At 53.8% G+C, this 26,220-nt stretch overlaps 1 protein-coding gene and 1 long non-coding RNA gene across 12 annotated transcripts in view; one reads left to right on the top strand and one right to left on the bottom strand.

Annotated features, from left to right (window-relative positions):
* The window catches only part of MYBPC2 (myosin binding protein C2), a 36,363-nt gene extending 11,987 nt beyond the window's left edge, over positions 1-24,376 (bottom strand). For 2 of the 5 annotated variants that reach the window (XM_054538934.2, XM_063720226.1), the window contains exons 1-20: positions 24,191-24,376; positions 21,852-21,956; positions 21,240-21,326; positions 20,461-20,609; positions 19,887-20,004; positions 19,100-19,148; positions 18,903-18,962; positions 15,911-16,107; positions 14,658-14,790; positions 12,379-12,503; positions 12,181-12,286; positions 10,327-10,499; positions 7,960-8,125; positions 5,401-5,507; positions 5,028-5,057; positions 4,381-4,520; positions 2,252-2,411; positions 2,062-2,166; positions 1,146-1,334; positions 837-971 (exon numbers count right to left, since the gene is read on the bottom strand). In XM_054538934.2, coding sequence (XP_054394909.1) covers positions 837-971; positions 1,146-1,334; positions 2,062-2,166; positions 2,252-2,411; positions 4,381-4,520; positions 5,028-5,057; positions 5,401-5,507; positions 7,960-8,125; positions 10,327-10,499; positions 12,181-12,286; positions 12,379-12,503; positions 14,658-14,790; positions 15,911-16,107; positions 18,903-18,962; positions 19,100-19,148; positions 19,887-20,004; positions 20,461-20,609; positions 21,240-21,326; positions 21,852-21,956; positions 24,191-24,209 — 2,353 coding nt within the window. In that variant the 5' untranslated portion in view covers positions 24,210-24,376. The remainder of the gene's footprint in view (positions 1-836; positions 972-1,145; positions 1,335-2,061; positions 2,167-2,251; positions 2,412-4,380; positions 4,521-5,027; positions 5,058-5,400; positions 5,508-7,959; positions 8,126-10,326; positions 10,500-12,180; positions 12,287-12,378; positions 12,504-14,657; positions 14,791-15,910; positions 16,108-18,902; positions 18,963-19,099; positions 19,149-19,886; positions 20,005-20,460; positions 20,610-21,239; positions 21,327-21,851; positions 21,957-24,190) is intronic. The other 3 variants (XM_024238165.3, XM_063720227.1, XM_063720225.1) reach the window with 3 other exon arrangements.
* Positions 4,985-26,178, top strand: LOC129051780 (uncharacterized). 7 transcript variants are annotated; one of them, XR_010138650.1, is made up of 8 exons: positions 4,985-7,056; positions 7,161-7,253; positions 9,021-9,150; positions 10,397-10,503; positions 18,890-18,983; positions 19,882-20,618; positions 22,437-22,536; positions 25,341-26,178. It is a non-coding gene; the product is annotated as an uncharacterized LOC129051780 (long non-coding RNA). The 7 variants fall into 7 exon arrangements; XR_010138646.1 differs by having other exon boundaries at positions 9,021-10,503; positions 18,890-20,618; positions 25,341-26,175; XR_010138647.1 differs by lacking the exon at positions 25,341-26,178 and having other exon boundaries at positions 9,021-10,503; positions 22,437-23,072.
* The last annotated feature ends 42 nt before the right edge of the window (positions 26,179-26,220 follow it).

Raw genomic sequence — 26,220 nt, 5'->3', positions numbered from 1 at the left:
TAGTCCCAGCTATTTGGGAGGCTGAGGCAGGAGAATGGAGTGAACCCAAGAGGTGGAGCTTGCAGTGAGCCGAGATCGCACCACTGCACTCTAGCCTGGGCAACAGAGCAAGACTCTGTCTCAAAAAAAAGAGAGAGAGAGAGAAACGAAGGAAGGAAATATGGACAGATGGATGGATGGACAGACGGACGGATGGATGGATGGATGGATGGATGGATGGATGATGGACAGGTGGACAGATGGACAAATGGAGGGATGGACAGATGGATGAATAGATGGAAATATGGATGGGTGGATGGATGGATAAATGGATGGATGGATGGATGGATGGATAGATAGATGGAAATATGGGTGGGTGGGTGGATGGATGGATGGAGAAGATGGATGGATGGATGGACAGTAATATGAATGGATGGACGGACGGATGGATGGAAATACGGATGGATGGATGTACAGATGGGTGGACAGATGGACAGATGGATGGATGGGTGGATGTTAAGATGGATGAAGGAAAGATTGGTTAGATGGATAAATGAATAGAAGAAAGAAAGAAGGCATAGAGGTAAAAGATAAAAGATAAATTGGGGGATGGAAGGATAGATGGAATGGACAGAAAGTCACTGCTGTATGGAGGATGGATGTAGAAAGGAAGAAGGGAGAGAAAACACACTAGTCACAGGGGATTCCCATTCCAGAGACTTATAACAGTACAGACACAAAACACGAGCAGGCCACTGCACCCATCTCTCTCCCACACAGTCCTATTTTCAGCTCCCTGGACTGGATACCCACCTGTGCTAGCCACCACCCCCACCAGGCCTGCCAGGGTCACTCACAGCCTTCCAGGCAGTACTCCACCAGGTACCCATCGATGCCACCTGCCCCGATCCTGCTCGGAGGCCTCCACTTGAGTGTGGTGGTGGTGTCTGTCACATCCTCCACTATCAGGTGCAGGGGTTCACTTGTGGGTGCTGGAAGCATCCAGAAAAAGAGGATATGGGGGGAATGAGGGGTCAGAGGTCAGCAGGAAGGGGCAGGGTCAGAGGTAGAATGGTCAGAAGGCCAGGGTGTAGGGTCAGAGATTGATGGGGGGCAAAAGATGGGCCAGAGGTGGACGGGGTTGTCAGAGTGAGGGAGGACATTACCAATAGGCATAAAAGGCTTGGTGTACATGCTGGGCTGGGAGACCCCTATAGCATTGACGGCGAAGACACGCATCTCATAGAGGATGCCCTCAATCATCTTGGTGGACTCATAGGTGGTCTCCGTGAAGACCTCAAAGTTCAGCTTCATCCAGCGCTGAGAGCCCTTCTTCTTCCGCTCCACAAGGTACCCTGGAGGCTCCAAGTAGAGAGGAGAAGAGGGAACGGGAGGACACGGGGCACAAGTCAGCTGGGGGAGTGAGGGTCACATCCAGAGGATCGCATGGCCCAGGGTGGTCCGAGGCCATGAATCTTAGATGGATCTCAGGGGCCACAGAGCATTCGGAGGCTACCAGCCCTGGAGTCGGGAATCAAGAAGGGGTCACAGCTCATGAACCAGGGGGCCAGGAGCCATAGAAAACCCCAGGCTACTGGTCAAAGTAAGGATTCCCAGGCCACCAGCAAGTAAACGAAGAGGGAAGACCAAAGGGATTGAGATGGCAAAATGGAAAATCAGGGGTCAGAGGTAGGTCACTGAGGATGCTAAGGGCTCTGGGAGGTCAAGGAGTAGGGAGAGGCTGGCGCCGTGGCTGACGCCTGTAATCCCAGCACTTAGGGAGCCCGAGGTGGGCAGATCACTTTAGGCCAGGAGGTCAAAACCAGCCTGGCCAACATGGTAAAACCCCATCTCTACTAAAAATACAAAAATTAGCCGGGCGTGGTCGTGGGCACCTGTAATCCCAGTTACTTGGAAGGCTGAGGCAGGAGAATTGCTTGTACCCAGGAGGCAGAGGTTGCAGTGAGCCGAGATTGAGCCACTGCACTCCAGCCTGGGTGATAGAGTGAGACTCCGTCTCAAAAAAAAAAAAAAAAGACAGAAGGAGGGAAGGTCAGAGGTCGTGAGGACAGAGGCACTCACCGGTGACCGGCTTTCCCCCATCGTACGTCGGTGGCTCCCAGACAAGGATGGCCCAATCCTCTCCAACCGAGGTGATGCGCACGGCCTCCGGGGGGTCTGGGACATCTGCAGGAGGCAGGAGAGTCAGGTGGCCCCTCGAGGCCTCAGGGAGTCACCCCTTGGCCCAGCCACCTCGGCTTTCTCTGCTCACCCACAACCTGCAGGAGGATGGAAGCCATGTCCTCGCCGAGGGGGTTGGTGACCTTGATGGTGTAGCGGCCCTCGTCTTCCCGCTCCGCACTCTCAATCACAAAGCTGCTGCAGTCCGCCCGCTTCTCGATGCGGGTCCTGCCCTCGGTGGTCGTGAATACCTGAACACAGCCACCAGATGGCCTTGCACCCCATCGTGTCCCCAAGCAAACCCAGGCCTGCCTCTGCCATTCCCCTGCTCAGAATCCTCCCATGATTCGCCATCGACACACAGAGTCCTCACTCGCTCCACTGCCCTCCTCGCCCTCCAAATGTCGTCCTTCATTAAAAACACCAGACTGGACCGGGCGCGGTGGCTCACACCTGTAATCCCAGCACTTTGGGAGGCTGAGGTGGGCAGATCAACTGAGGTTGGGAGTTTGCGACCAGCCTGGCCAACATGGTGAAACCCCATCTCTACTAAAAATACAAAATTAGCCTGGCCTGGTGGTGCATGCCTGTAATCCCAGCTACTCGGGAGGCTGAGGCGGGAGAATCGCTTGAACCCAGGAGGCGGAGGTTGTGGTGAGCCGAGATCACACCACTGCACTCCAGCCTGGGCAACAAGAGCAAAACTCCGTCTCAGAAAAAAAAAAAAGAAAAGAAAAAAAGAAACCAACCAAACAAACAAAAAACAAAAAAAACCCCAACAGACTGCCTTGTCCCAGAGATTTTGCAAGGCTGGTCCCTGTGCATGCAACACTAAGCTCTTACTCATCCTTCAGGACACACCCAGAAGATACCTCTTCCAGGAAGCCTTCCTGGATACCCTCAGCTGGAAGTGCTGGCTCCAGCCCCTGGGTTCTCATAGCTTCTAGAACCTCCCTTTATCTCAGCCAGAGCACCCTGAACCGTGGCTGCTTGGGCAGGTGTTTGTGTCTCCGCAAGAGTGAAGGCTACTGAGCAGAGTGAGGTAGCTCATGCCCGTAATCCCAGCACTTACGGAGGCTGACGCAGGAGTACCACTCAAGCCCAGGAGTTCAAGACCAGCATGGGCAACATAGTGAAACCCTGTCTCAAATTTAAAAATAAATAAATAAATTTTAAGTAAAATGAAGGCTCTTGGAGGGCAGGAGCTGCATCCAACTCACGGTTGCATCCTCAGTGCCTGATGCAAAGAAAACTTCAGGGGATGTGTGCTGAGTGAGCAAATGGATGGATGTTGAGCCAAGTCTGTCCATTTTACAGACGAGGAAATGGAAGCACAGAGAAGAAATGAAAAATCGAGCTGTCCCAGGACCTGGGACATGCAAGGTTAAAATATTTGTTGGAAGGATGGATATAGGAATATATAGATATGGCTGGGCATGTTGGCTCACGCCCATAATCCCAACACTTTGGGAGGCCAAGGTGGAAGGATCGTTTGAGTTCAGAAGTTTGAGACCAGCCTGGGCAACATGGTGAAACCCTGTCCCTACAAAAATACAAAAAATTAGCGAGGCATGGTGGTGCACTTTTGTGGTCCCAGCTACTCAAGAGGCTGAGGTGGGAGGATCACTTGAGCCTGGGAGGTGGAGGTTTCCGTGAGCCAAGACTACGCCACTGCACTCCAGCCTCGGTGACAGAGTGAGATTCCACCTTTCAAAAATATAGATAGATAGAAAGATAGATAGATAGATAGATAGATAGATAATAGATAGATAGATAGATAGATAGATACATACATACATACATACATACATACATAGAAGTGGGTAGATGTGTTTCTGGATGAATGGATAACTGGATTGGTTGATGGATAAATGGACAAACGGATTAATTACTGGGTGAGTGGATGGCTGGGTGAATTAACCAATTAGTTGATGAAAAAATCATCAGCTGGATGGGCGGATGAGTTACTGGATGGCTGGAAGGCTAAACTGGTCGATCACTTGTTTAATTAACTGAAAGGTGAATGGATGAATGGATGGAACATCCACCATGTGCTAGGCCCATACCTGTGATGGACAAACATAATCTCCAATCTTCAAAACAATCCTGTGAAGAAGGAATCATCACCCTCATTTTATAGAGGATAAAACTGAGGCTCAGGGGGAAAGAGACTTGCCTAACGGGAAAGGGAGTCAGGACAGAGGTGCGGCCCCAACCCACCTCATCTCCCTTCAGCCAGGTGGCGACGGGAGGGGGCTCCCCTGTGATGGACACGTCAAGCCTCAGCTTGTTTCCAGCCACAACCACAATCGCATTCTCTGAGGTCTTCCCCGAGCAATCCAAGTGGATCTTTGGTGGCTCTGGTGGCACAGAAGAGATAAGGGGACCCTGGGAGTGGGAGGCTGGGCCTTCCCAGTCCCCACAAGAGAATCTCCGAAAAGTTGGGTTCCAACAGCGACAGAGATACAGAGGTCCATGTCCCCAAGCCCTCCTCCCTCAGACCCGGTAGTCTAGGCCCCCAACCCCTCCTCCCTCAGACCCTACAGTCTAGGCCCCCAGCTTCTCCTCCCTCAGATCCAGGGGTCCAGGCCCCCAGCCCCTCCTCCCTCATACCCAGGGATCCAGGTCCCCAACCCCTCCTCCCTCAGGACCCCAGTCCCTCCTCTCTCGGCCGATCGCCCCCACCCCGTCTGTCGGCTCCCCGCCCCTCCTCCCTTAGACCCGCCCCTCCTTCCTCTCCCCACCCATCCTCCCGCGCCCCGCCCATCCTTCCTCGCCCCGCCTATCCTCCCTCGGCCATTCCCCTCCTCCCTCAGCCCCGCCCCTCCTTCCTCGGACCCGCTCCCAGCGCAGCCGGTGGCGCTCACCTTGCTTGGGAACGTACTCCACCTTGATTTCTGGAAGACAAAGAAGACTGGACGGTTAGGTCTAAACCCAGCAGGCCCCTCACCCCACCTTCACAGCCCAGAGGAAGAGGTGACGGGGTCTGGAAGTCTCCCTGGGAACTGGGGTGCTGGGGACAGATTCGGGCCCAGGAGCCACCCCTCCTCCCAGGCGGCTGGCGGCGGCGAGTTCAGCGCTCTCCCTCCGTCTTCTGACTCCAGCCACGAGCGGGACAGACGCTTGCTGTCGTCCTCATTCGCACTCAGGGAACCTTAATCCTGGAGGGGGACATCCGGGCCCTGGGTCTGCGAGGGTGGATCCTACAGCCCCTAGGGAAGGAGGAAGGGGCATCCTCACCCAGGAAGTTGAGCTTGGCCGAGAGCGACAGGGCGTAGCCGTCAGGCACGAACGTGTAGTCTCCCTCATCCTCGGGGCGGACGTCATCGATCACCAGCTTGTGGAACCTAAGGGGTGGGGGAGCAGGGTAGGGCTCGGACCAGATTGCAATGGGGACCACTATGGGGCTGCACCGCCTCATCAGCTTCCCTCAGTGCAATTCACGTGCCTGCATTCTTATCCAGGGCTTTGGAATGCTGTGGTCTATTTTCAAATCGGTAGCTATGTGACCTTGGGCAAGTTACTTAACCTCTCTGTGCCTCTGTTTCTTCATCTATAAAATAGGGGTAATGATATCCATCTACATCAAGGTTGTTGTAAAGCATCGAGAAAGGTGCAGTGGCTCACATCTGTAATCCCAGCACTTTGGGAGGCTGAGGATCGAGAATTGTTTGAGCCCAGGAGTTCGAGACCAGCCAGGGCAACACGGCGAGACCCTGTCTCTACAGAAAGTAAATAAATAGATACTGTTCTTTGGCTGGGCATGGTGGCTCATGCGTGTGGTCTCAGTACTTGGGGAGGCTGAGGTGGGAGAATTGCTCCAGCCCAGGTCAAGGCTGCAGTGAGCCATGACTGCACCACTGCACTCCAGGCTGTGTGACAGGTTGAGACCCCGTCTCAAAAAAAGAAAAGAAAAAAAACACACCTAGAAAAGTACCTGGCACATAGTAAGTGCCCTATAAGTGTCAGGACGTGTTATCATCATTGTGTGTTGTTGTTGTTTTTGTTTGTTTGTTTGAGATGGAGTCTCACTCTGTCACCTAGGCTGGAGTGCAGTGGCATGATCTTGGCTCACTGCAACCTCCGCCTCCTGGGTTCAAATGATTTTCCCACCCCAGCCTCTGGAGTAGCTGGGACTATAGGCGTGTAACACAACACCCAGCTAATTTTTGTATTTTTCATAGAGATGGGGGTTTCACCATGTTGGCCAGGCTGGTCTCGAACTCCTGACCTCAAGTGATCCACCCACCTCGGCCTCCCAAGTGCTAGGATTATAGGTGTGAGCCACCGCGGCCGGCTATTATCATTGTTGAGACCACCATCCGGCATGGTTCCCTACACAGAACACAGGGAAAGCCTACATCCCACTAAGAGCTATTGCCAGGAAGCCCTGGACGGCATGATATTTTCCGGGCGTCATGGTGGTTCTCTGCATTCTGCAGATAACCAGGTGCTTGTCTTAGGTGTCCACGTGCCACCTGTTGAATCCCAGCTTCTTGTTTTCTGAGCTGGAGCCTGTGTTGACTGTTAGCTGATATGGCCAGAGGCTTTTCCCTGCCCATGTCCATGCCCTTGCAATGTGACTTTGCAGCATTCCCATCAGTGGTGGAATCTGCTTCCCAGCCCTTGACTCAGAGCTGGCCTGGGACTTTCCTTGCCCAACAGACTATGGCGGAAGTGGCATTGGGCCAGTTTCCAGCCTGGGCCACAGAGGTCTCGTTTGCTTCCGTGCTCTCTCAGGACCTCTGCCTGTGTCACATGAGTGTGCTAGGCTGAGCTCACTGGAGGAGGAGGAGTTGCCATAGGGAGCGGCGTGCTGGGTGCCCAGCTGCCCCAGCTGAAGTCCTGACAGCGCCCACACAAAGTCGGCAGGGCCCAGGTCCTACCACCACAGAGGTAAGAACGAGGCCATCCTGGATCAGCCAGCCCCCAACCAACCTGCACACTCAAGATGAAATTAATCCTAATTTATTTATTTATTTATTTATTTATTTATTTAGAGAGAGTGTCTCACTATGTTGCCCAGGCTGGTCTTGAACTCCTGGGCTCAAGAAATCCTCCTGCCTTGGCCTCCCAAAGTGCCAAGATTACAGGTATGAGTCACTGCGCTGAGCCCAATCCTCATCCTTTTAAACCTCTAAGTTAGGGGACAGGACAGGCGTGGTGGCTCACACCTGTAATCCCAGCACTTTGGGAGGCCGAGGTGGGTGGATCAGCTGAGGTCAGGAGTTAGAGACCAGCCTGGCAAACATGGCGAAACCCTGTCTTGACTAAAATTGCAAAAATTAGCATGGTGACACGCACCTGTAATCCCAGCTAGTCAGGAGGCCGAGGCAGGAGAATCGCTTGAACCTCAGAGTTGGAGGTTACAGTGCAAGACTCTGTCTCAAAAAAAAAAAAAAGAAGAAAGAAAGAAGAAAAGAAAAGAAAAAGTCCAGGCGCGGTGGCTCATGCCTGTAATCCCAGCACTTTGGGAGGCTGAGGCAGGTGGATCACTTGAGGTCAGGAGTTCGAGACTAGCCTGACTAACATGGCGAAACCCTGTCTCTACTAAATACAAAAAAATTAGCCAGGAGTGGTGGTGCATCCCAGCTACTTGGGAGGCTGAAGCAAGAGAATTGCTTGAATCCAGGAGGCGGAGGTTGCAGTGAGCTGAGATCGCGCCATTGCACTCTAGCCTGGGCAACAAGAGCAAAACTCCGTCTCAAAAAAAAAAAAATGGGGGACAGCTTGTTACGCAGCTAAAGCTAACTGCTACGCACACCCTACCCTCAGCCACTTCTGCAGCCCACTCCTCACCTGCCTACATGGGAAATGGTGATCCTCTTGCTGGGCCGCACCTCGACCCCATTCTTATACCACTTGCCCGTCACTTTCTCATCAGACACCTCGCACTTGAACACAGCTTGTTCTGAGGCCTTCACCGTCAGATCCGCGATGTCCTGCAGGACCTCCAGCTGTTTCTCTGTTCAGGGAGAGAAAGACAAGGAGCCGTCACTACTCCAGTCGGTGCACAGACACTTGTGAGCACCCACTGCGTGCCAGGCGCTGGTCTAGGCACTGGGGATACCAGCCACAGACAACTCAGAAACAACCCGTTGGCCTCGGGAAGCTCCCACACTAGTGGGAGACAGTGAAGAAAGAAACAGAAGAGGGAGCGAGGAGGCCTGAGGGAGGCAGGGGGGAATCTACCAGAGGATGAAAGAAAGCCTCCCAGGCAGAGGGACTGGTGCATGCAAAGGCCCTGAGGTGGCCGGGCACAGTGGTTCACGCCTGTCATCCCAGCACTTTGGGGATTTTGTTTATTTTATTTTATTTATTATTATTTTTTTTTTGAGATGGAGTTTCACTCTTGTCGCCCAGGCTGGACTGCAATGGCGTGATTTTAGCTCACTGCAACCTCCACCCGCTGTGTTCAAGTGATACTCCTGGGTTCAAGTGATAATCCCAGCCTCCCAAGTAGCTGGGATTACTAGCATGCACCACCACGTCTGGCTAATTTTGTATTTTTAGTAGAGATGGGGTTTCACCATGTTGACCAGGCTGGTCTTGAACTCCTGACCTCAGGTGATCCACCCGCTTTGGCCTCCCAAAGTGCTGGGATTACAGGAGTAAGCCACTAAGCCCAGCCTGATGTTTTTATACAGACAGGGTCTTGCCATGTTGCCTAGGCCAGCCTTGAACTTCTGGACTCAATTTACCCTCCCACCTCGGCCTCACAAAGAGTTGGAATGGCAGGGCTGAGCCACCATGCCCAGTCTAAAACGTTCTCTTTTTTTTTGGCTAGATATGGAAATACCATCATTTGTTTGGCCCATAAATGACTTGAGTTCGTTGTTTTTTACTTTTTATTTTTACAGAATTATAGACTCCCAAGAGCTTGCAAAAATAGCACATAGAGTCCCGTGTGCTCTTCATCCAGCCTCCCCCACTGGTGACATCGTACATAACGGAGTCCAGTATCCAAACCAGGACACTGACACGGACCCAGTACTGTTACTCAGACCACAGACCTGTTTCTTTTCACTGTCTCACTTATGTTTTACAAGGCTCACTCTGGCGGGTACTGGAGGGTGGAGGTCAAGGGGCAGGTATAGACACAGAGTGACCAGAGAGGAGACAACTGCACCAGTCCAGGCATGAGGGGAGGAAGGCCTGGGCCAGGCAGGGGCAGCAACAGGGGGGCTGTGGTTGGATTCAGATTTTTTTTTGTTTTTTAAGATGGAGTCTTGCTCTGTCACCCAGGCTGGAGCACAGTGGCACAATCTCGGCTCACTGCAACCTCCGCCTTCTGGATTCAAGCGATTCTCCTGACTCAGACTCCTGAGTAGCTGGGATTACAGGTGTGTGCCACCATGCCTGGCTAATTTTTTTTTTTTTTTTTTTTTTGAGACAGAGTCTCACTCTGTTGCCCAGGCTGGAGTGCAGTGTGCAATCTCGGCTCACCACAACCTCCACCTCCTGGGTTCAAGCGATTCTCCTGCCTCAGCCTCCCGAGTAGCTGGGATTACAGGTGCACGCCACCACACCCAGCTAATTTTTGTATTCTTAGTAGAGATGGGTTTTCGCCATGTTGGCCAGGCTGGTCTCGAACTCCCGACCTCAAGTGATCCACCCACCTTGGTCTCTCAAAATGCTGGGATTACAGGTGTGAGCCACTGCGCCCAGGTTTTTTTTGGTTTTGGTTTTGGTTTTGTTTTTGTTTTAAGACGGAGTCTTGCTCTGTTGCCCAGGCTGAAGTGCAGTGGTGCAATCTCGGCTCATTGCAACCTCCGCCTCCTGGGTTCAAGCAATTCTCCTGCCTCAGCCTCCTGAATAGCTGGGACTACAGGTGCATGCCGCAATGCCCAGCTAATTTTTTTGTATTTTTGGTAGAGATGGAGTTTCACCATGTTGGCCAGGCTGGTCTTGAACTCCTAAGCTCAAGTGATCCACCCGCCTCGGCCTCCCAAAGTGCTGGGATTACAGGCGTGAGCCACCACGCTTGGCTGGATTCAAAATTTACTTTGAAGCTGGAGCCACCAGATCTCCCTGGTGAGCTGAACATAGGGTGTGTGGGAAAGAGAGGAGTCAGGAACAACTTCCAGACTGGGAGGCCTGAGCAACTTCAAGCTGTGTGGAGAAGCATGCGCAGTGCAGCCCGTGCCCCACCTGGAGGCCCCGTACCTTCCACAATCAGCTCGGCCTCACACTGGCCGCCGTTGGTTATGACCTGATAGCGACCCCTGTCCTCCAGGACCACGTCTGAGAAGATGAGGATGTGGCGCTTCCCATCCTTCTTGAAGCGGTACCGGGCCTTGAAGGAATCCTCCCGAGTCAGTTCCACACCATCTTTCATCCTAGGTGGGTGAGACACAGAACGGGACGTGAGGAGACAGCACAGCTCTCGGTCTGGGTCTTGGAGAGTCAGTCGGGGGCCCATGCAAGGGGTCAGAAGGCAGGTCCCCAGAGGGAGAAGACATAAAGAGTGGCAGAGACATCTTGAGTGGTGGACGGGTCACAGGTCAGGTGAAGGGGAGAGAGAGGGTCAGGCACAGTGGCTCATGCCTGTAATCCCAGCCCTTTGGGAGGCTGAGGTGGGTGGATCACCTGAGGTCAGGAGTTCGAGACCAACCTGGCCAACATGGTGAAAACCCACCTCTAATAAAAAATTAAAAATTAGGCGGGTGTGATGGCGGGCGCCTGTAATCCCAGCTATTCAGGAGGCTAAGGCAGGAGAATTGCTTGAATCCGGGAGGCAGAGGTTGCGATGAGCCAAGATCACGCAGTTGCACTCCAGCCTGAGTGACAGACTGAGACTCTGTCTCAAAAAAAAAAAAAGGCAGCGGGGAGAGACAGGAGGAAGTCACAGGCCACACACAGTTAATTGCCTCAAGGTACCAAGGTACTGGCTGGAAGTCAGGGGACACAAAAAGATGTCACGGGGAGAGGTCCGCACAGAGAAAGCTGTAGGGTCTCAGAGAAACATCAAACGTTGTGGCCTCTGTCAATGGTTTTCCCTGTCCAGGGCACGCTCCCCTCTTCTCTTCACTTATACCTCCATGTCATTCAGATCTCAGCTCAATTGTCATCTCCTCCAGGAAGACTTCCCTGACCTCCTGAGTCCCTTCCTCCTAGGAAGCTATTACAGCATCCATTACTGCTCCTTTCAAACCAGTCTCAAAATGGAACTTTTATATGTATGTATGTGATGACTTGAGTAATGCCTATCTCTGTCTCCCACACAAACACACATACACATACACCACCACCACCACTATCACCAAATTAGCAGATTATAAATGCCATGAAGGCAGGTACCATGTTGACATTTTTTTTCTCCCCATTATATCTCTGATATGTAGAAGAGTACACCACACAACAGGTGCTCGATAAATATTTGTTGGGTTGGTGAATAGGTACATAGATGGATGAATGGATAGGTAGATGGTGGGCAAGTATGCAGGTGAGTGAGTGAGTGGATGGATAGATCTCTGGATTGATACGTCGATGGATGGCTAGATGGCAACCTAAATGGAAGAGTGGATATATGAATGAGTAGATGGATGAATGGGTCAATGGGATGGATGGATGGATGGATGGATGGATGGATGGATGGATGGATGGATGGATGGATGAGTGGATGGATGGATGCATGAGTGGATGGAGGGTTAAGCAGTTGGATGGATGGATGGATGGATGGATGGAGTGGGTGGATGGATGGAGTGGGTGGATGAGTGGATACCTGGATAGATGGACCAAGGGACAGATAATTGGTCAGATGAATCAATATTTAATGGAACAGTCGGAGATCAGGAAGACGACCCTGAAGAGGATAGGATGGGTAGAGGTCAGAAATTCTAGAAACAATTTTAGGTGAAGGTAAGGATTTATAGAGAAAAGCTGAGATCTCCTGGGGATGACTGCTGAGTAAAGGTCAGAAATCTCCAAGAGAAGTCACAGGAGGTCCCATAAAGATCAAGGCAGAGGCAAAGAAGCTATGTGCACCTGTATGGAGATCAGGGATCAAGGGTCACTTACCACATCACCTGGGCACCCTCTTCTGACACCTCCACTGCCATTTCCACCCGGTCACCCACAAACACCTGCTGGTCCTCAAGAGGTGTGACAATCAGGACTGGAGGTTCTGTGGGGCAGGGAAACAGGAGATCAGTCGTTTCAGGACCCCCTCCAGAGTTCCAGTACCTCTGCAGGCTCAGTTCTGAATTCCAGCCTCACCTTTGACGAAGAGCTCAGTGAAACACTTCTCATCCTTGACAGCTACTTCATAGGCAGCGTCATCTGCCAGCGTGCACTTGTTGATGGTAAGAATTCGCTTCTTACCAACGTTCTCAAACACGTACCTGATGCAAAAGTCTCACCTCAAACCAGGGCGTGGAGCATCCACCTAGCCCTGGGGTAGCTCTGCTCACCTGTTCTCAAGGCAAGTCTCTCTCTCTCTCGCTCTCAGAGCCAAATTGTGTGGAAAGGGATTGAGGGCCCAGTTTCAATTATTTATTTATTTTTATTTATTTTTGAGACAGGGTCTCACTCTGTCACCCAGGCTAGAGTGCAGTGGTGCAATCACAGCTCACTGCAACCTAGACTTCCTGGGTCCAAGCCATCCTCCCACCTCAGCCCCTGAGTAGCTAGGATCACAGGTGCACACCACCACACCCAGCTAATTTTTTTTCTCTTTTCATGGTATCTTCTAATTTTTTTATTTTTTTGTAGAGATGGGATCTCACTATGTTGTCCAAGCTAGCAATTCCTATTATTTAAATAACCATGGCAGGGCCAGTCACACCTGTAATCCTAGCATTTTTGGAGTCTGAGGCGGGCAGATTGCTTGAAGAGTTCAAGACCAGCCTGGGCAACATGGTAAAACCCCATCTCTACCAAAAATACACCCCAAAAATTAGATGTGTTGGGGCGCTCCTGTCATCCCAGCTACTTGGGAGGCTGAGGCAGGAGAATCTCTTGAACCTGGGAGGCAGAGGTTGCAGTGAGCTGAGATCATGCCATTGCACCAGCCTGGGCAACAAGAGCGAAACTCCATCTCAAAACAAAATTAAGTAATTACTTTAAAAAAGGTTGTCTTGTGATGTGTTTGTTGTTGTTGTTGTTGTTGTTGAAACAGGGTCTTACTCTGTCGCCCAGGCTGGAGTGCAGTGGCGAGATCTCAGCTCACCACAACCGCAACCTCTGCCTCCTGGGTTCAAGCGATCCTCCTGCCTCAGCCTCCCAAGTAGCTGGGACCACAGGCACCCACCACCACGCCCGGCTAATTTTTGTATTTTTAGTAGAGACGGGGTTTCACCGTGTCACCCAGGCTGATCTCAAACTCCTGGGCTCAAGTGATCCGCCCGCCTCAGCCTCCCAAATTGCTGGGATTATACGTGTGAGTCACTGCATTCAGCTATTATAAATATTTGTTTGAGTGACTGCAGAGTGTCTTAGTATGAAACTATATTTTGGTTGTTTTCCATTCTTTGCTATGATAGCAAATGCCTCAGCGAACATCCTTGCGGCTAAATATGCACAGTCATGATAACTCCTCACAATACATACCTAGGATTGCACAACCTGAAGGCTTTTTAATACCTTGCCCTTAGGGAGACTTGCCAAATTACATTCCCACTAGCAACATTTGTGCATTCTTCTCCAGCACTGGGTTTTAGAATTTCGCAAGGTTTTGCCCATTTGGAGAGCAGAAACACTGTTGTTTACATTTTCTTTTCTTTTCTTTTTTTTTTTTTTTTTTTTTTTTTGAGACAGGGTCTCACTTTGTTGCCCAGGCTGGAGTGCAGTGGTGCCATCATAGCTCACTGCAGCCTCAGCCTCCCAAGTTTGGGGAGTCCTCCTGCCTTAGCCCCTCGAGCAGCTGAGACTACAGACATGTGCCACTGTGTCTGGCTAATTTTGTATATTTTTTGTAGATATGTGGTTTCATTATGTTGGCCAGGCTGGTCTTGAACTCCACTCCTGGACTCAAGCAATCTTCCCACCTCGGCTTCCCAGAGTGCTGGGATTACAGGTGTGAGCCACCGCACCTGGCCTCGTCTATTTGTACTTTTCTTTTTCTTTTTTTTCTTTTCTTTTTTTTGAGACAGAATTTCACTCTTGTTGCCCAAGCTGGAGTGCAATGGTGTGATCTCAGCTCACTGCAACCTCCGCCTCCCGAGTTTAAGCAATTCTCCTGCCTCAGCCTCCCAAGTAGCTGGGATTACAGGCACTACAGACATGTGCCACCACACCCGGCTAATTTTTTATATTTTTAGTAGAAACGGGGTTTCACCATGTTAGCCAGGCTGGTCTCGAACTCCTGACCTTAGGTGATCCGTCCCCCTCGGCCTCCCAAAGTGCTAGGATTACAGGCGTGAACCACTGCGCCCGGCCTGTACTCTTCATATAGGGGTGAATATGCCCTTTCTGGTTAAGAGTGATAGGCCTTGTCTCCGGGTGTTCTCTCTGGACTGGGATCTCCCCGGTGCAGGGACCGCCCACCCCACACATACTTGCTGCTTGGTTTGATCTCCTGGCCGTTCTTGAACCACTTGAGGGGCAGGTCTGGGTCGCTGATCTCTACTATCAACTTGATCTTGTTGCCTCTGTCCACTTGGTAGGCTGGATCCAGCTTCTTTGTGAATGCTGGAGATTGAGGCATGCAAAGCAGATGGAGGTGTGTGGTCCTCATTCCCCTGGTCATCCCCAGAGGCACTACATCTCCCTCCTCTGGCCCTGGGCTCTCCAAGGTCAAAGTGAGGAAGTCAGGAGGCCTCCTATGAACTTAGAGATCCTTGAGAACTTCTCTGGTGGTGATGCAGGGCAGGGGACCTCAAAGTGGGGCTTAGCCTGCAAGGGTTATCGGCTTCACCCAGGAAAGAAGTCAAGGGCAAGCCAGTGTTAGGTAGAAGAAAACAGCTTTCTTTTTATTTATTTATTTATGTATTTATGTATGTATGTATTTATTTATTTATTTTATTTTATTTTATTTTTTTGAGACAGAGTCTCACTCTGTTCCCCAGGCTGGAGTGCCACAGCATAATCTCAGCTCACCGCAACCTCTGCCTCCCTGGCTTAAGCGATTCTCCTGCCTCAGCCTCCCAAGTTGCTGGGATTACAGGTGCACGCCACCACGCCCGGCTGATTTTCGTATTTTTAGTAGAGATGGGGGTTTCACCATGTTAGCCAGGCTGGTCTCGAACTCCTGACCTCAGGTGATCTGCCCACCTCAGCCTCCCAAAGTGCTGAGATTACAGGCATGAGCCACCGCACCCAGCCTGAAAACAGCTTTATTGAGGTGGCAGTGTTACAGCCCTCTGACTGCTCCTGCGGAACAGGGCTACCCCAGAGACAGAGACCAACGGCAGATCTGCAGGGCAGATCTGCAGTCAGATTGATATCCACTTTTAATTACCTGTAGATTAAGGAGCGGGTTATACGGAAATTGCTAGGAAAAGGGTGGTAACTTTTGGGTGGTCTGGTCATTGCCATGGAAAGAGGCAGTAACTCCTGGCTGTTGCCATGGCCATGGTAAACTGACATGGCACACTGGTGGGCATGTCTTATGGAAAGCTGCTTCCACCCTGTCCCTGTTTTAGCTAGTCCTCAATTTGGTCCGGTGTCCGAGGCCCACCGCTAGAGTTGGGTCTTGCCTCCTACCTCATTGGGACCTCGAAAAGATAGGTCCAGGGTCCAATCATCAGACACCCACAAGACTCGGGGTCCCTTGTGTGCAGGGCCCAGCTCCCCCCAGACCAGGGCTGACCTGCACTCTTCTTGACCTCGACCTTAGCCTTTTTCAGCCGCTTCAGCATGCCCCGGAGGTCGGTGATGCCATACTGGAAGGCGATTTTCTCGTACTCGCTCTTCTTTGCCCCTTTCAGGAGCTCCCAAATCTCCGGGGGGATGCCTAGGTCATCGTCATCTTTCTTTTTCTTCTTCTTCTCCTCCTCCACCACCTCCCTGGGGGGTGGGGGAACGGACAGGGCCCATCAGGGAGTGAGGAGGGGAGGATGTCCCTCTGCCTTCTTCACTCATTGTCTCTGTGACTCACCCAAGCCACCTTCCCTTTAGGGGACTTATTGTTTCCTCTTGGGGTCTTCTGGCCTCTTCCCGGCACAGTCCCCACTGGGTATTTTTTTTTTTTTTTTTTTGAGACAGATTCTCACTCTGTCTCCCAGGCTGGAGTGCGGTGGCGCGATCTCGGCTCACTGCAACCTCCACCTCCCAGATTCTTGCCATTCTTCTGCCTCAGTCTCCCGAGTAGCTGGGACTACAGGCTCATGCCACCACTCCTGGCTAATTTTTGTATTTTAGTAGAGACAGGGTTTCGCCATGTTGGACAGGCTGGTCTCGAATTCCTGACCTTAAGTGATTCACCTGCCTCGGCCTCCCAAAGTGCTGGGATTACAGGTGTGAGCCACCATGCCTGGCCCACGGGGTATTTCTTTTCATTCATTTATTTATTTATTTATTTATTTATTTATTTATTTATTTCCATAAGTTATTGGGAAACAGATGGTGTTTGGTTACATGAGTAAGCTGTTTGGTAGTGATTTGTGAGATTTTGGTACACCCATCACCCAAGCAGCATACATTGCACCCTATTTGTCCTCTTTTATCCTGTGGGGTATTTCTGACACCCACATCAGTGGTTCTCCCTTTCATGTTCAGAACTCTTCCATGGCTCCCCACTGCCCTGAGGAGGAAGCCCCAGCCCTCCGCCTGGCAATCACACCACAGCTACTTCCGTCACTCCCCCCAAAGCCACCTGAACCAAGCTGCTTGCCTTTTGTTGAACACTTCAGGCTCTCTCCTGCCTCCCAGCCTTTGCACAAAATGTTTCCCCACCTTCATGACCTCTCCCCACCTTCTCTTCCTCCTGGACTCCTCTTCATCCTACAAGACCTAGCACCAAAGTTCCCTTCTCCCTGAGGCATTCCGTGTCCTCCAAGGCAGTGAGTTGCTCATGCTCTGGGCTCTCACAGGCCCCGGTGGGACCCTCTCTAAAATCACACCAAATAGTCTCAGTCTGTGTCCATGTCTGTTGGACAAGACCCATTTCCCAAGGCAATGAGTGATCTCACATCAGGGACCCAGTCAGACTCTTCTCTCTCCCTGGATCTCAGCCCAGGACCTAGTAGACGGGAGGTCTCAGAAGATGGTTGATGGGTGAGAGAGTGAGTGAATGCATGGATGGAGCTTGGGAGGGAAGGAAGGAAGGGAAAGGAACAAAGAGAGGATAGATGTGGAGGTGAATGTGGGGACATGAATATTTGAATTGACGTACAGAATGGTGAGTAAGTGGGCTGATAAGTAGGTGGGTGGGTCAATGGAAGGGTGGGTGGGAAGAGAGGCAGATGGGTTGGGGGAAGACAGGTGGATGAGTGGATGGATTGATGGGTTGGTGAGAAATGACTGCACAGTTGGGTGAATATGTTGATGAGAAGTGGCCAAGGAAGTGGCTGGCTGGCTGGAGACAGAATTGATCAGTAAATGGAATTGTCAGGGATTTGGTTATGGGGATTGATGGGCAACTGAAGATGGATAAGTGGGAGCAGATAATGCATATGAGATTGCCAATATTTACTTTTTTTGTTTGTTTGTTTTTGGAACAGAGTCTCACTCTGTTGCCCAGACTGGAATGCAGTGGCGCGATCATGGCTCACTGCAGCCTTGATCTCCTGGGCTCAAATGATCCTCCTACCTCAGCCTCCTAAGTAGTTAGGACCACAGGCACATGCCACCATGCCCTGCTAATTTTTCTTCTTTTTGTAGAGTCAGGGTCTCCCTATGTGGCCCAGGCTGGTCTTACACTCCTGGGCTCAAGTGATCTTCCCACACTGCTTTCCCAAAGTTCTGGGATTATAGGCGTGAACCACTGCACCCAGACTTCAATCATTTTTTACCTACAGAACATCAATTTCACATAGTTCAATCTAACAGAGGGTTATCTGTGTGGATGGGTGTGTCAACTGCCCACCTCTTCATTGGTGAACTCAGCCACCTATTCATGAACCCATCCATTCATCCTCCACCCACCCCATCCATCCATCCACTTCCCCACCTACTGAGGCACCCATCCTCCCACCTCTCCACCACCCATTCATCCATACCATCCACCCACCTTCCCACCTGTCTATCTGCACCTGCATCTCCCAACCAAATCCAACATCCCATTCACCCGTTATCCATCCACCTACCCACGTAGCTAGGTTGACTGTAATGGCAGATGGGCAGGTAAACAGGTGAGAAAATGGTGGTTAATGGATGGATATGTGGGTAGATAGATTGGCAACTGGGCAGGTAGGTGGACAGATGTATTAGTAGATGGATAAATAGGCCACTGGTTGGATGGATGGGTGAGTGAATGGATTGGTGGGTGGAAAGTAGATGGATGGAGGGATGGATGGATGGGAGGGTGAGTAGGTGGAGGCATAGGTGAACTAGAGCCTGAGTGAACAGCAGAGTGGGTGTGACAATGGTGGGTTAAAGGGCGAGAAGGTGGGTGAACTCATGGCAGATGTTTGGCGGGGTGGAGTTGTGGGTAGGGGTCTGGGTAAATGGGTAGATGGGTGGATGAACAGGCAGCCTGATGGGTGGGTGTGTTAGATACTGGGTGAGCAGGGAGTGAACAGATGGAGGTGGTAGAGGGATAAGCAGTGAGTCCAGGAGGAATCAGTGGGCCATGGAGCTTCACCCACCACCTCTTCCCCTTGAGTCCCATCTCCCCTCTTTGTGCCAGGTCCGGGGCTCACCTCTTCTTCAACAGGCCGCTGAAATCCAGCTCACCTGCAGTATCTGACTTCTTTTCACCCCTGTGGCCATTGAAAGGGCATGTGAGTCTTGACCCTTCAGATTCACCCCTTGCATTCCCCAATCTTCCCTTTTCCCCCTTCCAAGGGAGAGCCTCCCATGGTCCATGGGACCCTGATAAGGGCCTGGGGTCACTTACGTACGCTTGAAGCTTTCTAGACTCTGCCCAGAGGCATCCTGACGGGGTGCTGGGGAGAGGTGATGAGAGAAGGGAAGGTGAGTTGGAGGCCAGGGCTGATCTTAGACTGAGAGCCCCTCTCCAGGCCTGCACAACCTCTTCCAGGCCCCCTTTTCTCCATCTCTTGGACCAGCACACCCTCACTAAGGCCTGAGCATCCTCTAGTTCTAAACCAGCTCATACTCATTTCCCCGGCTGCCAAGCTCCACCCTCTCTCAGCAGCCTATACCCCCCCACACCTGGGCCACCATGCCTTTCTCCCCAGGCCTGGACAATCTCATTTCCTGTGCACACCACATTTAAGCCCTCACACATTCTGGGCTGCAGATCCCCAGAGCCCGTACACCCTCAGGGGCCCATATATGTGCCCTCAAATCCGTGTAACCTCCTGTTAATCCTGTACACCCTCACTCTAAACCCCTACACCCTTATTCTCTAAACCTGGACACCCTCACTTCCCAAGCCTTTTCGCCTACTTTCTTGAACATGGAATGTGCATAACTCACCTCCTAAGCCTTTGCATGTGCATCCAAATACCCTGAACACTTTCACCCCCAAATCCAGACCTCCTCCCACGCTACATCTCCCCGAGTTTGAATACTCTGACCCCAGAATCTGCACTCCCTCCTCCAAAAACCTGTGCCCACCTCAAGCCCATGCCGGTGCACTCTCCCAACATCTGGCTGGTACATCTGTCCGCCCCACCCAGACTTAGAACCCTTTGCTCCCCCACCCCCCATCAGCGTACCCTCCACATCGATGTTGAAGCCACAGCTGTCGCGGGTGTCCTTGGCTTTGACCTCGAGGCGGTAATCCCCACGGTCCCCCAGTACCACCTTCCCAATGTGCAGCTCCACGGTGTACACCTGGGTCCAGGGCCGGGGGTGTAGGTGCATGGGACCACCCTCTAGAGCCACCCCATATTCCTCAGAGTCCACTCATAGCTCTATCTCTAAGTCCTCACCCCCACCCCACAGGGGGGCCAATGGAGGCCGAGAGGGGGCTCAGCACCTGGTGGCCAGCTCTGTCTCCTCATATCTGACCCATCGGGACTTCTGGGGCCCAGGTCCCTGGCCCCCTCAGGCCTTGCCGGGAATGTACACGACCAAGCCCTTATGCATCCCCACCCAACCCCAGGCATCCTCCCTCTGCTTCACACAACCTCTCCCCAGCAGCCCCGCACAACCTCCATCCTCAGAGGGCCCACTCTCCATCCCGGCTCCAGGCCCACATTGATGCCTCAGGCAACAGGGCTTCTGAGGAGCATGTCCTGCACAAGCTCCACTCCCCTCTGCCAGCCCTCTGGCCCACGGGGTCCTCACATTGCTGGTGGAGTCGTGGGACTCCTTGAAGGAGAAGCGGGCGCCACTCTTGCTACCCAGCTCCAGCCACTTCCCCTTGAACCACTTGATGGTCGGTTTGTCCGGGAGCTCCTTCCCGTTCACCTTGGCCACGACCACCGCGTCCTTCCCTACATGGGGTGAGTAACAGGGTGGAGTGGGAGGAGGCCCAGGAAGGAACCTAAGGCTCTCCAGAGGGAGACTGAGGGTGAGACCCTGGCCCCTCCTCCCTCAGACCCAGGAGTCCGGGCCCCAGCTCCCTCCTCCCTCAGACCCAGGAGTCCGGGCCCCAGCTCCCTCCTCCCTCAGACCCAGGAGTCCGGGCTCCAGCTCCCTCCTCCCTCAGACTCAGGAGTGCAGGCCCCCAGCCCCTCCTCCCTCAGACCCAGGAGTCCAGGCCCCCAGCCCCTCCTCCCTCAGACCCAGGAGTGCAGGCCCCCAGCCCCTCCTCCCTCAGACCCAGGAATCCAGGCCCCAGCCCCTCCTCCCTCAGACCCAGGAGTCCAGGCCCCCAGCCCCTCCTCCCTCAGACCCAGGAGTCCAGGCCCCCAGCCCCTCCTCCCTCAGACCCAGGAGTCCAGGTCCCCAGTTCCTCCTCCCTCAGACCCAGGAGTCCAGGCCCCAGCCCCTCCTCCCTCAGACCCAGGAGTCCAGGTCCCCAGTTCCTCCTCCCTCAGACCCAGGAGTCCAGGCCCTAGCCCCCTCCTCCCTCAGACCTAGGAGTCCAGGCTGCAGCCCCTCCTCCCCCGGGTTCCCCTCACCAGTCTCCACTGAGACAGAGTCCGGCTTCTTCAGGAAAACGCCAGTGGGCTCCTCTGCAGTCGGGGACTGGTCCTCCGGTGGGGCTTCTGTTCAGGGGACAGGATTAGGACGAGGAGGTCTGAGATAGGCTGGGGAGGGGACAGTGGGCCGTTTTGGGGAAAGGACTTAGAGACAGTGAGGGACCCTCTGCTCAGAAACCAAACATCATGGGGGTTAAATGGCTTTTCATGACCTGGGAAAGGCCGCCTGTCACCCTCGTGGCTGTGTGACCTTGGCCAGGCTCCCTCACCCCTTTGGGCCTCGGTTTCCTCATCTGTGGACTGGAGGGCACCGAGTGTGCCTTTGGGGCGGGAGAGGTTTAGAGAGACCGGGGCCGGACTTGGTGATCAATCAGCCAGTTGACAGGAGCCGATGCCAGCCAAGGGGCTGGGCTCTGCCTGGGGGTGCCAGGGAGCCCCGGGAGGGCTGGGAGCACGGGAGGCACAGGTCAGCCCTGGGGCTGTGTGGGGACAGATTCAAGGATAGAGGCTGGGGAAAGGCCCCAGGAGGCATAGCGAGGAGGATGGAGATGAGAAGCCAGGTCGGCTAAACCCGAGGGAGCACCTCCTCACCTTTGGGGGCCTCTGCAGGAGCCTCCTTAGGGGGAGCCTCCTTAGGGGGAGCCTCCTTAGGAGCTCCTTTGGGGGCATCTTTGCCTTTGGGGGCCTTTTTCGCCGCTGTAAGGTAGGGGACAGTCATAGTTGAGCATGGGGTCTGCACACTCCTCCCTCTGACCCAAGAGTCCAGGCCCCCAGCCCCTCCTTCCTCAGACCCAGGAGTCCAGACCCCCAGCCCCTCCTCCCTCAGACCCAGGAGTCCAGACCCCCAGCCCCTCCTCCCTCAGACCCAGGAGTCCAGACCCCCAGCCCCTCCTCCCTCAGGCCCAGGAATCCAGGCCCCCAGCCCCTCCTCCCTCAGACCCAGGAGTCCAGGCCCCCACCCTAGGTATAAATTTATCTCAGATCTGAGAGTCTGTGGGATCAGGTTTCCCTTACCCCCAGTAGGCCCTGCCCCATCCGCCCAGGCCACTAGGCCCTGACCTTTTGGGTCCGAGGGTATAATTAGCTCTCCCTCTGGGCTGGAAACTGGACACCTGGTGCTGACCGCAGCATCCTTCCCCTGCCCTGCCTGCTGTTTCTTGCCGGCTGGGTCTGCAGCTACAGTAGGGGCTGGACCCACCCCACAGCCTGCTTGGCCTGATGCCAGAGGACCAGACATCCCAGGAGGGGGTCCGCCCAGCGGTGCATGATTCCTGCGGTGAGTTCCTCATAGAAAGAAAGCCTCATCTCCACAGAAAGTGTTCCCCATTCAAAGAAGGTCCCCAAACCCCACAGAAAGGACCCCATTCCCTGTATGAAGAAGCCCCGCTAATTCCTACACGGGGAAGCCTCAGTGCCCACAGAAATGAGGCTCCCCCATCCTTAATACAGAAACTTCCCCTGTAACTCCATGCAGATGGGAACCACTAATCTTTATACCCACAATCACCCCATATCCTACAGAGAAGGTCCCTTGCAATCTATTTTTTTGTTTTTGTTTTTGTTTTTTTCCCAGCAGGGTCTCGCTCTGTCTCCCAGGCTGGAGTGCAGTGGCAAGATTTGGGCTCACTGCAACCTCCGCCTCCTGGGCTCAAGTGATCCTCTCACCTCAGACTCCTGAGTAGCTGGGACTACAGGCGCACCCCCACAAGCCCAGCTAATTTAGTATTTTTTGTAGTGACGGGGTTTTGCCATGTTGGCCAGGCTGGCCTTGAACTCCTGGGCTCAGGTGATCCACCCGCCTTGGCCTCCCAAGGTGCTGGGACTACAGGTGTGAGCCACTGCACTGGGCCATTTTTGTTGTTGTTGTTGCTTGTTTTTTAGAGACCGGGTCTCACTCTGTCACCCAGGCTGGAGTGCAGTGGCATGATCACAGCTCACTGCAGCCTCAACTGCCTCCTAAGTATCTGGGACTACAGGCATGCACCACCACACCTGGCTGATTTTTAATTTTTTGTAGAGACAAGGTCTCGCCATGTTGCCCAGGCTGGTCTTGAACTCCTGGCCTCAAGCAATCCTCCTGCCTCGGCATCCCAGAGTGCTGGGATGACAGGCGTGAGCCACTGCACCTGGCTCCCTCTGAGTCTTCACTCAGAGAAGTGGCCCAGACCCTGCCCAGAGGATGCCATCCCCGGATGTGGAGAATCTAATCACATGCAAAGACCTCCCAGTCTGGCCGGGCTTGGTGGCTCATGCCTGTCATCCCAGCACTTTGGGAGGCTGAGGCGGGTGGATCACTTGAGGTTGGGAGTTTGAGACCAGCCTGGCCAACATGAAGAAAACCCCGTCTCTACTGAAAATACAAAAATAGCCAGGCATGGTGGCGCATGCCTGTAATCCCAGGCAGGAGAATGGCTTGAACTCAGGAGGCGGATGTTGCAGTGAGCTAAGATCCCACCACTGCAGTCCAGCCCCGGGGGCAGAGCGAGACTCCATCTCAAAAAAAAAAACAAAAAAACAAAAAAACCAGTCTACACACACAGACCCCCATCCCCATCAAGCAAAAGGAACCCAGTTTACAACCAGAGAATCCCATCTCCACCAGAGATGCCCCCCCAATCACTTATAGAAAAAGAAACCCCCTCCCTGCCGAGTGAAGGGGATCCCTCACCCCACACAGATATGAGACCGACCCCATCTCATACAAGGAAGGAAACTCCTGTCACAAAGGGAAGGGGACCCTCTTCCCCATGCAGAGTCGAGACCCTCACCCTAAACCGATGCGGGAACCCCCATCCCGCACAGCAAAGGGAGCCTCCTCCTCACACAGTGAAGGCTCCTCCTTCTCCCAACCCTACAAAGAGAGGGGCCCCAAATCCCCATTCAGAAAAGAAGAGCCCCATCCCCACATAGGGAGGGGGTCCTGGCGCCACCTGGTTTTGCCTCAGGCATGTCGGGGGACCTCCTCCTGCTCCTCTGACCGCAGCAGCGTCCCGCTAGGCCCTAGGGAGGACAGGTGGGCCCCTAAGGGGAGCCTTTTAATGAGCCCTGAGACTCCCAGAAGGCTCCGGGAGGCATCAGACCATAGGGCCGCCCCACATTCCGCCCGCATGTTCTAAAGGGCGAGAAATAACAGCTGGACCTAGGGAGATGGCTGAGAGCCAGGTCCCCAGGGAGGAGGGGCTGGGGCTCCGACACCTGGGTCTGAGGGAAGAGGGGGCTGGGGCTCGGACTCCAGGATCTCAGGGAGGAGGGGACTGGGTGCCTGGACCCCTGAGTCTGGGAGCAGAAGCAACTGGGGTCCCAGATTCTTGGGTTCCCTAGAAAGGACGAGCGCCTGGACGCCTGAGTCCCGGGAGGAGGAAGAGGAAGGGACTAAGGGTCTCAAGGGGACAAGGGCTGCGGGCCAGAGCTCTGGCATGAAGCAGGGAGGGGAGGGACAGGGTCTAGGAAGCCATTCTTAGCATCTGCAAGTCAGGAGTTTTCGGGAAACCGGAGCCGGGAGGGAGGGTCCGGTTTCCCAGCGTAGGCAGGACGGCGGCGGGGGGAGGAGGTCCCTGCGCCTCCGGGGAGGGCGCCGCGGCTCTGGGACTCCGGAGTTTCGCGCCCCGAGTGTGGGCAAACCCGAAAAGCTGGGGCCCCGGCCATCTGGGACCCCGGACTGGCCGCCGCCCCTCCTGGGACCGCTCCCCACGACTCTTCCCGGAGCGGGCACGGCAGGCACCGGACGCGGGTAGGGGGCGGGCGGGAGGCTGGGAAGGCCCTGGAGGGCTGCCCGGACGTTGGCGCCCTTCCTGGCAGGGGGACCTGTGACTTTCTGAATGGGGTGGCTCTGGACGCGGCGGGGAGCAGAGGGGGCGGGGCCTGGGGAGGGGCGGGGCTTGGGGACACCAGGTGTTGTGGGGAGGAAGGAGGGAAAGGGTGTTGGGGACTTAGGGTTAAGGCGAGGTACTGCCTGGCTAGTAACGTAGCGTGAGGGACCCGGTGTGAGGAAAACAAGTCCCTCCGCTTTTTCTTCCTGTTCATCTTCCCCCTCCTCCTTTTCCAAAACCCCCTACGAGCCGGAAATTTCTCCGCCTCCAGGGAGCGTCCAGCCAATCCGGCGTCAGCTCCATGTGATGTCACGTGTTGCCAGGCAGACTGCCACTGCGCTCCCGCGAGCCGCGCTAAGTTGGGGAGGGGCCCAGGCCTTCAGTGCCGCGGCCACCTGAAGCCTCGCGTCCCTCGCCGCCAGCCCGAGGGCTCAATTCAGAGGGAAAGGGACAGAGACCCAGACGGAAGGGGAAGCGGGGAGGAGGTGGAGAACTTCAGTTGGCAGGAAGAGAGGAAGACATAAAACAAACGGAACCCTCTGTGCCTGCGCGTCAAGCCTCTTATTTCTCGGCATTCAAGGTTCAGATAGGTTTTGCTGTATGGTCTCTTGTGTTTGTTTTTGAGACAGGGTCTCGCCGTGTCTGGAGTGCAGGGGCACGATCACGGCTCACTGCAGCCTCAACTTCCTGTGCTCAAGTGACCCTCCCATCTCAGTAGTTCGGAGTAGCTGGAATTACAGGCATACGCCACCACACCCCACTAATTTTTTATTTTTTTTTTGTAGACGGGTGGGAAGGGGGGTCTCACTATCTTGCCCAGGCTGGTTTCGAACTCCTGTACTCAAGCGATCCTCCTGCCTTGGCCCCCCAAAGTGTTGGGATTACAGAGCCACCGCGACAGCATATAATTCTTTGAACTCCTCTGTCATCATCACCCGTGATGTCACGGTGTCTCTGAGAGCCAGCGGCCTCAGTGGAGGGGCAGGATCGCAGTCCCTGACGAAAGGTCCCAGGAGGTCTGTCTACCTCGATGCATCTTATTTTATTCCACATTTAGGGTGACAATGATAGCTTTTGTAAAAACTACCTTCTTTGTTGCAGGGGGCCCTGGGGAGGACGTTTTACCTGCCCTTCCTCCCTCCCCCTTCCCA

This window comes from Pongo abelii, chromosome 20 (genome assembly GCF_028885655.2).
Source record: "Pongo abelii isolate AG06213 chromosome 20, NHGRI_mPonAbe1-v2.0_pri, whole genome shotgun sequence".
NCBI classification, from domain to species: Eukaryota; Metazoa; Chordata; class Mammalia; order Primates; family Hominidae; genus Pongo; species Pongo abelii.
The sequence above is the reverse complement of the archived record's forward strand: the minus strand, read 5'-3'. Positions and strand labels throughout refer to the sequence as shown.